Source organism: Anser anser (genome assembly GCF_964211835.1).
Source record: "Anser anser genome assembly, chromosome: 22".
Classification (NCBI taxonomy): Eukaryota; Metazoa; Chordata; class Aves; order Anseriformes; family Anatidae; genus Anser; species Anser anser.
The window spans coordinates 4,398,313-4,410,965 of record NC_139743.1 but is presented as its reverse complement, the minus strand read 5'-3'; the positions used below and the strand labels follow the sequence as shown (position 1 = coordinate 4,410,965).

Genomic DNA, 12,653 nt, shown 5'->3' with positions numbered 1-12,653 from the left:
AGCTGGACAAACTGGATCCCACCCCGCCAGCCTGGAGGACAGGTATTTCAACCTCTGCTTCTCACAGAAATTCTCCAAATGCACGACTTACCCCATGAGCAGCAGAACTAATGAAGAACCGCATTCTGACAGGGGGCTCTTACAGGAGTTCTCTGATGTCAAAAGACCTCGATGACTTCTCACTCACTGAGTCTGCCTCCTGCCTGCCAGCTTTCACAGATCTTGTAAGGCAGTCTCAAAGACTCTTACACCTGCCTATCGAATTTGGCTGAAACGACAGCAGATTCACAGGTCCGCTGGGAGGAGATGGCCTACACCTTATTCCTTTAAAAGGCAAAACAAAACCCGCTACATCAGCGAGAAATGCATAGGGAAGACTCCTTTTAAAAATAATCCTTGCTCCTCGCCCTTCCCAGCTTGCTTAACACTCTAAAGCCACCCAGGTAATTAATGTTCTGCGTGCAAGTTTGACAAAGGTTCCACTGTAACCAGCAAGCTGCCTCTACTGGAGAGGGGATTTCAAGCTGGCATTTGCCAATGTGTCTCTCCTCTACAGTTGTAAGCAAATAATTGCAAAAAAACATTAGTTGACAGATCTGCCAGCCTTTCTCATTCCTTCTCAAACACGGCAAACATACCTGGAAGCATCTAGGAATGGCTTGTAGGCAATGGTCACCCACTCTTCTTTGTTCAAGGAATACCTCGGCTCTCTCGGGGTTTCAGCTGCTGTGTCCAAGTCCACCAGGTAGTGGCATTTGGAAATGTCAACCTGCAGAAAGAAAAAGATGCTTGTTTATTTCCTGTAGGCTTCTGGTTGCCTGTGCCTATTTACACAAGCTGTCACTTATCTATGACAAGGGGTTTGTATTCCTAGCAACAGGGAAAAGGCTTTTTGCAGGATACATAGTAAAATATTTGTAATGTTTTCAAGTGAAACCCTTATGCAGGAGTAAAAGCTATCACTGCTGCCCTGGTCACAGGAGGGAAGTCCTGGGCTGCCTGCGTGAGGAAGTACCACTGCCAGCTCTCTTACTGAACAACTGTCAACTCACAGGGGGGGAATTTGAGGCAGTAGAACCAATTCTGCCGGTATTTTGCCTTGTGGTTCTCTAAAAAGCTCTTAAAAACTTCTTACAATGCTGACTCCACAAGGTCCCCAGGCAGAAGACTTCACTATCTTTACTGTTAGAAAGCTTTCCTGATGCCTGAACTGAATTTTCTCTTTTCTTAGTTTTTGCCTGTCCCTGCTTGTTTTACACCATGAACAAGGGAATGTTTTTTTGCAGTTCTTTTTACATACTTGAGCTCTGTTATCTGAAAACGGCTCGTCTGCTCTGCAGCCCTCTTTTACTCACTCTTCCTTCTATAGTCATGTTTCCTACCCGCGGGGTCATTCTTGTGGGCCTGCTCTGAAATGTCTTCCGCTAGTCACATCTACTCTGACTGCAAACTGGGAGGCAGCACGCTAACGACATTCTATAGCGAGCAGCAAAACACGAGTCACACAACACGCTCCTCTGCAAACGCCCTAACCCATGGCTTTCCTGGGTCGTACGCAGCCAGTGTTTTTACGATCAGATGCACACGTTTCCAGAGCATTTAGCTCAGAGCACGTATAAACCAGTAGGGGTTACCCAAAAACTGATCACACGAGCTCCACAACCAGTTAACTCCACAACCCTCACTGTCCTCATCTTGTCGTCTCCTGGCAGGGCTTGAGCAGAATCGTGGAAAGCCAGCAGCTCTGGCAGAGCAAGCCTGTTGCCTGGCACAAGTCCTGCTGGGCTTGGTGCACGAATAACCTGGGCTGTAGCAGCAGTGACCCTCGGCGCCTCCCGCAGCAGATGAACATCACACTGCACCTCTTGGACCTCGCCGGTCGGTATCAGTGCAGTCATGCCTTTATCAGCTGCCCGTGACGCAAGGAACTGCTTTGCCCTGACCGAAGTGTTTGGTAACGCTTGGTCAAGTTATGAAAACGTAGTCGAGGAAGCAACAACACAGCAACGAGCTGTGTGTGACCTCGCAGTTAAACAGGCTGTGGGCATTGTCCTCAGGAGACTCGCATTGTGCAATCTGCTCCTTCCTGCAGGGGAAGAGCGCTCTTGGATACGAGCAGGCTGCCCTACTCGTTTATTTGGGGCTATGGCCCTCCTAGCTCACAGCCCACTCTTCCTGCCCTGTTCCCCCCACCCCTTACATCTTCCCCTACAGACATACACGCGAGCTGCTGAGAGGAACACCAACTCTCAGCTACAGAGCAGAGCTGAGCTCCTATCAGGACAAATTTCCCTTTAACAACCACCAGATGTGAGAGAAGCTTCACAAAAGGCAGCTCAACAAGAAGCTCCGTCGTCTAGAAACCCCTGCATTAAGCATGAAAGATCCAGAGGGCAGGACAGGTGTGTGAACAAGGCCTGATATCCTCCCTCTTGAAGACCTAGCCATCTTCAAGTGACACCCCAAGTCATTTTCGAGAGCAAGCAAGCACTCCAGAGACTCAGGTACAGCAGCAAGGCCGAGCTTTCCCTGGCATAGGGACTTTTAGCCACTAAAAGCATGTTCCACCAGCTCCTGCCCCTGCACTCGGCTGTTTTGCTGGCAGGAGGTTTTGTCAGCCAAGGGTCGCACATTCTCACATCTGGCACTGGCTGAGTTTTCTGGCAAAAGCTTGCAGCGCCGACCTCAGGGGCACTAGAAATCAACAGGACCGATGCTTGCAACTTATGCCCTCGTTCCACTTCCAATCGGATTCATCTGGACGTCCTCTCTCAAACGTTTCTTTCTGCGAACTGAGAACACCGAGAACCCTTGGATGCTTTTTTTGGTCTGCGATCCCTCCTCGCAGCACGCCAGTACTCCCAACTGCCAAAGGGGACTGACAGCTCCCACTTCTGCCACTGGTACGTTATTAAGCGTCGAACATTAAAATGTAGTGGTGTTTTGAAATTTCTGGGAAAAGGCACCAGTGAAGTACAGTACATCCTAGTAATTACTGGTTGTGCCCTTCAGTAAACTGGATATTTCCATTTGGCAGACATTAAGGAACTCGAACACGTATGTTTAGATATTGAAAAAGACATAACCAAAGCCTTTCCTCAGGTTACGTGCAACAGAAGACAGAGCACAATTTTTGATTAATAAATAATTGCAACCTAACAATAGTCTCATTAGCTGCGCTGGTGTTTCATCCCCGTGGAATGCAAAGGAGAGATGAAAGACTTAACGTGGGCATTTCGGAAAAATACCGAGTTCTCAACCGCAGTACCTCAGTTTCCAGCTGCCCCCACTCCCTGCAGCCAGGGGGACAGAGATAGCGGAGTGCCAGGCAGCTCTGTGCCACCTCATCCCGGTCCCATCAGATCAGCAAACAACAAGGACATTGGCAAGCAACTGAAAGGTACGGCCAGCCTCCTCCCGAACACCCTGCTGCTGCCAAGCCTGTGTTTGAACTCCCAACTGCACCAACAAGAAGACGGCTGCACACTTGCAACGTGCCTCCTCTCCACCCCCAGGCATAAACGAGGAGACCTTTCACTGAGCAATCCATTGATTTTCTGGAGAATTCAGGAGACTGAGCAACCTGTAAATACATTTTTTTGCTAGGCTACGAATTTTCATCATGCATCTTAGCGTAAACCGGTTCTAAGGCTCTTTGTGTTTTGTTTTTCCCTGAAGACAGCAACAGAAATACAGTTGTGCTCAATTATTGCCTAACAACGGGCTCCATGGTCCCAGCATCACACGGCATCACCATCGGATCCTGCCAGCAGTGCACAGAGAATTGCTCAGCGGGTTACACAAACTCTTGGGCCTTGGTTCCTTCCGCAGGGGCTCTGCACAGCCTGTAGATTGCAACCTCACCTTTTCCCAGGCACAGGATCATCAATGCTCAGGCTATGGGGAAGTTCTGGCAAGACCACATCACTGGCGTTTGTAAAAGGACAGCCTGCTCCAGATTTACTTCTTCTGCGAACAGGCTGAGCAACGGGCTGGTGGAAGGGGAAGACTAAGGACTCCGATAAGGTCCCTTAAGACGCACATCAAAGGCCGCCGCTACCCACGTTACGTTAAACGCAGGCAGCTGAAACGAACCAAACATTCTCCAGGATGACCACGTCTTATTTTGTCTTATTCCCTCAAACTCTTCCTTTCAGGATCCCACATTTCAGTTCACTCTGCAAACTTCCTTAGACGTGCTTGCATTCACTCTTCTGAAGCAACTTTGGGGTTTATTATTACAATTTAAAGGCTGAAAACAATTTAATTAAGTGGATACCAGATGGCTCCGTGGCATCACAACTGAGCAGCAGATGAAGTTACACCATGGGAAACTTACACCAAGGAAAATATTGAATCCACTTCTTGCACTGTATCAGAACATTCCAGGCCCTGAGAGAGGTTCTGGCTCATTAGCAAAGGCTCCCAAACCACTAACCAAGTTCTTCCTGTAAGTTATGTAGAATCTCTTGGAGAAAAAAGTAGCTGCCTCCAGCACTAAGATTAATCTCACTTCTTCCGTTCTACATTCTCCCCTTAAAAGGGCTGGCACCTCCGATGCTTAGGAATTATCTGACAGGTGAAAGATTTCCTTTCTACCACTGCAAGAGGAATACAGTACAGGAGGGGACGACATAATGCAGAGATGGAGCTGAGGGCACAGCCTGTTGCTGTACGTCTGTCACTGGTGTCTGGGTAGGAGTTAGCTGGCCACAATGAGCAAAGACAGGAGCTTGCCTGGTTTAGTTAAACTGTTTTGTTTTTTTAGTTAAACTGCCTGGAAAGTTAAACTGTTTTGAGCAGAAAGATGTTCTACTGAAAATGCTCTAATAAAAAAATAGGCAGCCAAGCTTCAGGTGGTTCCTGCAGCTCAAAACAGAGGCAAAAGGAATTAGAAAAGAAGCAAAATCAAAGTGGTTTAAAAAAAAAAAAACACCTTCCTCAAGTGAGGAAGTTTTAACCATTTCAGCTGTTAAACCTAAATCTACTGTTCCTGCTTGGATGCCTTTGTAAGAAATAAAACTCCTCCTTAGCAGTTTGAGAGACAGATCCATCTCCCCGGTAGCATAAGTACAAGCTTAGTGCTGTTCACTGTGATTCAGGAAGGAAGAATTGCAAAAACAAGAAGGCCAGATGACTTTTTCCCCCCAGTGTCCCACAGCAACAGAAACACTCCGATTTACTCCAGTTTTCGAGCAGGGCAGTAATAGATGCTTACAGCTGAAACACCGAGACCAGCCTCATTTCTGCAAACACTCATTGGTTTTAAGGTGTCCATGGCTCTGACGATTCTTTTGAACCATTTTCTCCCCTTTAAGGGGCCAGCAGACTCACGCTGTTTGTATTTGTTTGCTATGACGGTCCTTTCCAGTGCCTACTCACTTTTTTTTCTTAATGTGGGTATGCTTGCAGTCCTTAAAAGCTCCTTTAAACTTGAGGAAAGATCTTGTTTTCTTGGTATTAACAGCTCAGAAGCAAAAGTTTTAAAACTCTGTTTAAAATTCACATGAAGTAGCCAATTTCTAAACATGTCCCGGGCCCTTTCGCTTGCATGAGAAGTAACAAAATTGTCGGGTGACATTAAGGAGCAGCCATGAAACAAAAGTGTGTTTTGTTCTATTAGTCACAGGCTCTGCGCCAGCCAGCTGTCTGTGCTAAAAATACGCCACAGTTGAAGATTTCGTAAATGAAATGCACTGCGGCAGACAGCGGCTCTCAGGTGGGAACACGCCTCCTTCCCACTTCCAATAACTACACAACGGCGCTCCAATGAAGAGAGCTTTCACTCAGCACGTTGATCTCGGCTTTTACCCACACAGTTGGCTCCCGTCTTGGAGTGCTGCCTTCCAGCCACATCTCTGAGGAGATCACAAGTGCTCATAAAATGCTTAACAGGCCAAAACTATGAAAAACTTAATAAAAAAAAGTGCTCGTCCATTGTCTTCAGCCAGGATCCACCCTCTCAGGTAAAGCAGAGACCTGATGCACTGCACACAAGCGCTTCCTGGACTCTGGTGGACAAAGCACAGCTCTCCGCCAGGTGGGGAGAGGATGAAGAAAGGACCACGCATACACTGGCAGTTCCCCTCATTCACCCTCGAGGCAAAAAATGGAAGGATAACTAAACACCTAATATTTCCTGTACCGCAAAGAACATTTAGCACGCCCTAAGATTTAAGCTGCTAAATAATTTCAGAGAAATGAGCTAACAATAATTTGATAAATACTCATATGCATGCGCCATTGTTGTTTAGATAATGCAAGAAAAAGTTGTAACAAGTCGGTAACACCAGTATCCATCAATGGCTTCCCATTGAAATCACCGATGCAGTTGTTCCCGTGATTTCCAAATTAAGTTCCTCCTCCTCTGTTGTAAATGATGAATATATTTTAAAAGAAAAGTACTAAGGAAGCGTCAATCCCTGCTCAGTGACAAACATCTTCTGTTGGGGATTTCAAGCTACTCATTCAGTTCACTTTCCTGTAATCGCAGTAACGTTATAACAAGCCCCAGACTGCAGTAACCAGAACATATTACTTCTCTTTTTTTTTTTCACCTCTTCAGATGAAAAATAGAGAGATGAAGTACAAACAGAAAGCAGACTCACACAACCGGGGAACTTTCCAAGTGCTGCAGAGAGCCCATTTTTGTTCTGTAACGGTAGTGACATGGGACACAAAATGGGGAGACCAACCACAGTTCTAGGCACTGTATTAATATAAATGGTACAGTAAGGTAATGGAAACGAAACAGGAATGTCGTCCTTACGTATCGAGATGGCTCTTCCTTGTTCTGGTCGTTCATGTCAGTGGGAATGATCCGTGTGGCCATTGGTCCCTTGGCAAAGGGTTTTGGTAACTGGCCCCTGAACTCCGACAGGATAAACTGGAGCTGCCAACTGCAGAGAACAGCGTCAGAAAGCGCGGCAGGGAACTGCAGGAGCTAGTAACAGTTTGCATGGAGAAAACCAAAAGCATAACCCAGGACATTTCATTCCTGAGGGCAGACAGCACTGCTAGGACAGTCACCCTGCAGATTTACACTACTTTGTGACCAACAATCTGTTGACACCAAACTTGTACATTGTTTGTTTTGGATATGCTGGTGACAAACATACGAGGTCTTGAAGGTTACTCCCATAAATCCTTCTCATGTGAAGTGCCCCTCCTTACGGAGCTCATCAAATCGTATCTTTTACGTTAAACGACTTACTTTTCTGGCAAGAGAAAGCTGCTTGGAAATCTGTGCCATTCCTTTCCCACGCAGACGTTAACTGGTCTCCCCTCTGGCACAGTGTGAATACTCGGGTCAGTGGCAATCCTGTGAAATTCTGGATACAGGTCCAGAGGCCCATGGTAGCCTACAGAAGGCAGGAATTTGTAAATAAGACTGAAGAAATGGACAATTTTTAATGACTTCTTTGGAAAGACTATAAATAAATATTTGTATATATATTTTTAATTGGTAACTGAATGAAGAAAATAATTTGTCTAGGCTGAGAAGTGGCTGGACTTCAAAGCTCCCCAACATGCTAGAGGTGTTTGCACCATGACACCTTTATTCCCATTCTCCTCTCCTGACTGTCAGTGGCTACTATCAAGCAAAAAGCACTGCTGCTACCTAACTTTGATGCGGTGGGAAGGCTTGCTGCATGGCTGTGAGCCAAGGAAGCACTTAAGGATCACAGCCTTACTTAATCCATCTTCATTAAGGATAAATGCACCCAATTACAAGTTTTACACGCGAAAATGTTTGTTTCAAGTGGGATCATACATTTGCAAGTTGTAAGTATCTGCCTAAATACGAGTCTAGGTACACATTTTACATCGTTTAGTTGTACTAGGTGAAGGGCAACAGATTTTTAACTGATTAATTCTAGTTATACATACATACATACACGTTCACATTCATTAATGGTGACACCATTAGAATTTATTCCTTTTCCTGCAACAATGGCACCCAAACATTCAGGATTGCCATATTTTTCCTGTGCTGGTACAGTCAAAGCAGCACAACCCTGGCAGACCTTAAGGCCTGCCAAGACCGATGCCCGAGAAACCACAGAACCAGTCTAAAATACCCACCTCTGAATAAGGCAACTGAGCGTGACAGTGACAAAAGGCCAAAGAGAAAAACAGTCCCCAGAGCCAACCAGTTGGAGGAGACTGTGTAGTGCTCCAGGCGGTAGCGCTGGAATACGAAGTGGTAACACTTCTGCGAAAGGAAAAAAAGAGTCGATATAAAGTTACTCAAACTCTGAGATGTTTTATCAGAATCATGTTTTTCACAAGGACGTTAAAGCAGTGCATGTATCTCCCACCAGTTCTTTGGTCTGTGACTTCACTTTTTCATTCAGACCCATAAAAATACACAGAAACCCGCATGGTGCAGCCACATTTCTTACCCCTTAATCTTTTCAGCTCTCTGCCCTAGGAAGGCCTCTGGTCAAGCTGTGAAGTGCCCTCTGCCAGGGCTCCAGCTTGGTTGTTCCCAGGTGAACCAACAGCAAGCGTCCCTTTCAGAAGCTTCCCGTGGGATTCCCTACACAGGCTGCTCCCATTTTTAACGGTGGATTGACTTCCCCGGTAAAGGAGCGTGCCCCACCTGCACAAACTACAGCTTTGGAGTGGACAGAAGAACACAACAGCGCATCCTACAGACACCCTTAAACGCACGCAGCTCTGGAACAGCCCTTTAGGATTTTCTAATTTAAAAGCCTTCCTAGAAAAAGCCAGGAGGAACTGCACTGAATACTTGGCTCGGTCCCTTCCTCCTGCTCTGCCTTGCTGCAGGAATCGTTACTCGCTTCCTGTCCTAACCTGGTTTCTGCTCCTCTTGTCTTGTTTGCATTTTTCTCGTAATAGCCAAATCCGCATGGTTTGGAGGAGCAGATTCTCTGACAAGCTTGCACTACTAGAGGAAATTCAATTAAATTCTCAGCTAGATACTGAATACTGGACAAAATGTCAAACTTAAAATATGAATTACAGAAACACACACTAGAGTTTTCTAAAGCCATGTGTGACAAATGTCCTAAGCTGTTGCCCTCCGATCAATCTTCTGACAGCACACAGTAATTCTCAGTCAGAGACAAAACTGCTGACATGATGGAGCTCGATCCTTTAACAAACACAAGGGCTCAAACTCCTCTGGGTGTTCCAGCCTAGCTCTGCAAAGCATCAACAACACTGGGAGATCAACAGCCAGGACAGCAACTAGCTGGTGGGGGGTGAGAGTGCTTGAGGGATGCTGGGGACACCAGCAGGGAGCTCAGGACAGGATCAGCCAGCAGTGGGGCATAGCAGGACAGACGGGTAATGGCAGAACGAGGCAGAACAGCTGCAGTGGGCTCCAGCAGGGACAAGTGACTGCATTGCTGTGCCTCTTTCGCAGAGGACAGACGTAATTTTGATATAAACCTTCCCAAAGCTCAATTTGGAATGCTTTACTCTATGAAGCATTGCAATTGGTTTTTACTTTTGGCTCTTCAAATGCCCAAAACAATTTCCTGATGCCTAAACAAGATTAGTTTTTCGAATCAGTGAAGATTCCTACCAGGATACAAAAAATAAAACACAAACATTTCCTATACACACTCACATTCCTATCCCTTAAATCTTGTTTTACAGCAGACGAAGAAGCCACAAAGCTATAAGCAAGTTACTAATGCTTGTGACAGCTCTCAGATGTTGCATCGGTGCTGCAACATCACAAGAGTTCCTCAGCAGCAGCTCCCCCATGGAGAATGGTAGGATTCAAAGTCACCGCGAAATAATTAGTTAAGGAAATATTCTCGACTGCTTACCACTCGATATAATCCCAGACAATGATTTTAATAGTCCAGACAGGTTATTAAGAAGTCTGGACTGAAGGCCAAGATTATTGGATTAGCTCATGCTGTATAATGCTCGGGGAAGGAAGTCCCAAATATTTTTGCTGTTACATCAATTTACAGCTTTGGGAAGCGACGTTAAAGAAGCGAGCCAGCAGCTTCCTAAAGGTATGAGCTCACTGAAAGTACTAAACCCCACAATCCACAAACTTACCTGAAGAGCAGACAGAGCTACAGCACTGCAGAGACATATGAGGGGATAGATGGGAAAGAGAAACCTCTCTTCTTTGTGGGGCTGACTGAAGAAAATGACGATCCAGATGTACATAGGAGCTAGCGTCAGCCAGTAGGGACGGCCCAGATTCTGAACTGAAAGAAACACACACTCAGCAGAGCAGCAATGTTACCAAGAGGAGTTTATCCTACTCCTCCTCTTGCACACACCCACCAGGTGCATTATCACGTCTCACATTCCCAAGCCCGTTCTCCAGACACAAACGGGTCACGTTCTGAGCAGCGGTGTTGCTACAACCCAGGTAACGCGCCCACTCACTATAGGATTTTGCTCAGAGAATTTTCATAGGTTCCCACGACACCAAAAATTTCAACCGACTTCAAAACACAGAGAACAAGTGATCGGGCTGCTGAACCCAAAGTGACCAAATCCATCCAGAACTGGCACGTCTAAACAGGTAGTCCGAAGTTCTGGATTTCCCACTGTGCAGCGTGCTGCACAACACAGATTAGGAAGACTCGCCTCTGGACCTATCCCTTCCTTGCAAATGGTTGTTTGGCAACTGGCGTTTCCACAGCCTTCGTTGCTTCATTACAAAAATAACAGCACAAGAGGTCTCTCAGGCACCTTCTGCTCAGCACAGGAAATAACCGATTCAAAAATAACAACAATTACCCTGAATTTTAGTCACGCTGCAGAGGGTTCCACAGTGCCTGACAATTTTCAATCCCTTTTCTGCCCCCTTGCTACTCCCAACAGCAGAGTTAAACAATTAAGCTAACGGCATTTCGCAGACAATACGAGCAATGCACTCAGCAGAGTGGCTCCTGCTGTTAAGAACAAGAACACCAAGCGAACAGCAGGAAATCTTGCGTTTACAGGATCTCCTACTGAGCTTTTACTGGTTTCTGACAGTACGTCAGTCGTATCCGAAGAACTGATATCAGCAAATACCCGTCAACGTACGTTTTCAGCAAGGCTTATGATATTATTGTTTCTTGTATTCAGTAAAATTCAGAGAGTAGAGCCCTGACTGGACTGATGAATCTGGAGAGTGCAGCTGACACTTAATGAAACTTCCTTACACAACAGCAAAGGAACATCCACACTTTCAACACATCTTCTCTACAGCCACTTGCAGACATCACACAGTCAGACTGAGGTCATTTTAATCAGGACAAAGCCCCATATGAAGCAAGGAATATTCTAGCTCCTCCTGTCTCTACCCTCAGTAGAGAGGACTCAGTTGTGCAAGTTGCAGAGCACAGAAGAGCCCAGGTCCAATCCCTACGTTGGCAGCAGCACAGAGCAGAGAATGCATTTGTGCAGGCTCAACCCCAGCAATGAAAAAGCCTAAAACCAGCCCTGTTCTCCCAGACTATCGCAGTAAACATCCTGGCAGCGACATAAAAACGTAACAGTGGAAGCCAGCAGCCAAGGCTGCCATTTCCTGCTGCGGGTGAGATGGAAACAGCCATGGGTACGTGGTTCCTCCTCACCTTACAGTTCTGACAGGGCTACTGCTAACGCGTTTGTATTTCTGGCTGAGGGTTACGTATACTGTACAACTTGTTAAGCTCACTCTGTGTGTGGACAGCTTAGCCTTCACAACACAATGTTCTTCTTGAGGTGAAGACAGGGAACACAGGAATCGCCCTTAAAGGGAAAAGACACATTCCTGCCCTTTTGCAGACAGCACAGTAGATACATCTCACTGCCTCCTCTTTCTACACAGTAATTCCACTGTGTGGTTAACACTGAACTGAGTAATGAGCTCTAGGAACTGCGCTATTATTCCAAAAACTTTCCCTGAGCCTGGTTTCACTTCCAATAAAGGCAAGCTGCTCTTTGGCAGACAAGCTCTCCCTTTACTAACAAGGTTTGCGATCTGGGCTCTCTGTGCTCAGCTCTCGCAGCTATCCTGCACTCACCATGAAACTTCTGAAGCAGGCACTCCATGAGATAAGTCAGCGGTAGCACAAGCAGCGCCAAAATAAATGCCACGTTGAAATTCAGAAAGCCATTGATGAAATAGAAGGACCAGGGTTCGGTACCTGAAGGGAGAAAAAGGAAAAAGTTTTTGAACATAAGGATATTTGAGATCTGGATGTCAGAGCAGCTTCATTCCTCCTCTGCCTGACACAGACAGAGAACCAGCAGCAGACATCAACTCTCCCCACTGCAAGCATATTGAAGCCAAGGAATGGAAAGGGTATGGACAGATCACTGGATCATTGTCTTTTCTTAAATTATTTTTCTCTTTTGTTTTCATTGGGTCACAGTAAACTTCACATCTGCTGCTCACGTATCAAAGGCAACTCTAACAGTCAGCCTTGTCCAGCAAGGGGTTTTGCAACACAGAACTCACCCTTGCATTAAGAGCCGCCGCAGAAAGAAGAGGCTGTAACCCCTAAAGCCAGGAAATTCTCCTCCAAATTCATTCTCATTGCAACGAAGCAACAGATACAACACAAAGCCATGTAATGTTAACAAGAGATGATTGTCATTCTGAAGTGGTGATGTATACTCCGTGGCAGCAGAAACAGAAAATGGCAGAAGAGCTCACGCTCACACTTCACCCAAAA

At 46.1% G+C, this 12,653-nt stretch overlaps 1 protein-coding gene across 1 annotated transcript in view; it reads right to left on the bottom strand.

The window, feature by feature from the left end:
• The window catches only part of ALG9 (ALG9 alpha-1,2-mannosyltransferase), a 30,151-nt gene that overhangs the window by 8,595 nt on the left and 8,903 nt on the right, over positions 1–12,653 (bottom strand). The window contains exons 9-14 of the mRNA XM_083808578.1: positions 12,000–12,122; positions 10,048–10,202; positions 8,086–8,215; positions 7,214–7,361; positions 6,770–6,899; positions 639–769 (exon numbers count right to left, since the gene is read on the bottom strand). Coding sequence (XP_083664704.1) covers positions 639–769; positions 6,770–6,899; positions 7,214–7,361; positions 8,086–8,215; positions 10,048–10,202; positions 12,000–12,122 — 817 coding nt within the window. The remainder of the gene's footprint in view (positions 1–638; positions 770–6,769; positions 6,900–7,213; positions 7,362–8,085; positions 8,216–10,047; positions 10,203–11,999; positions 12,123–12,653) is intronic.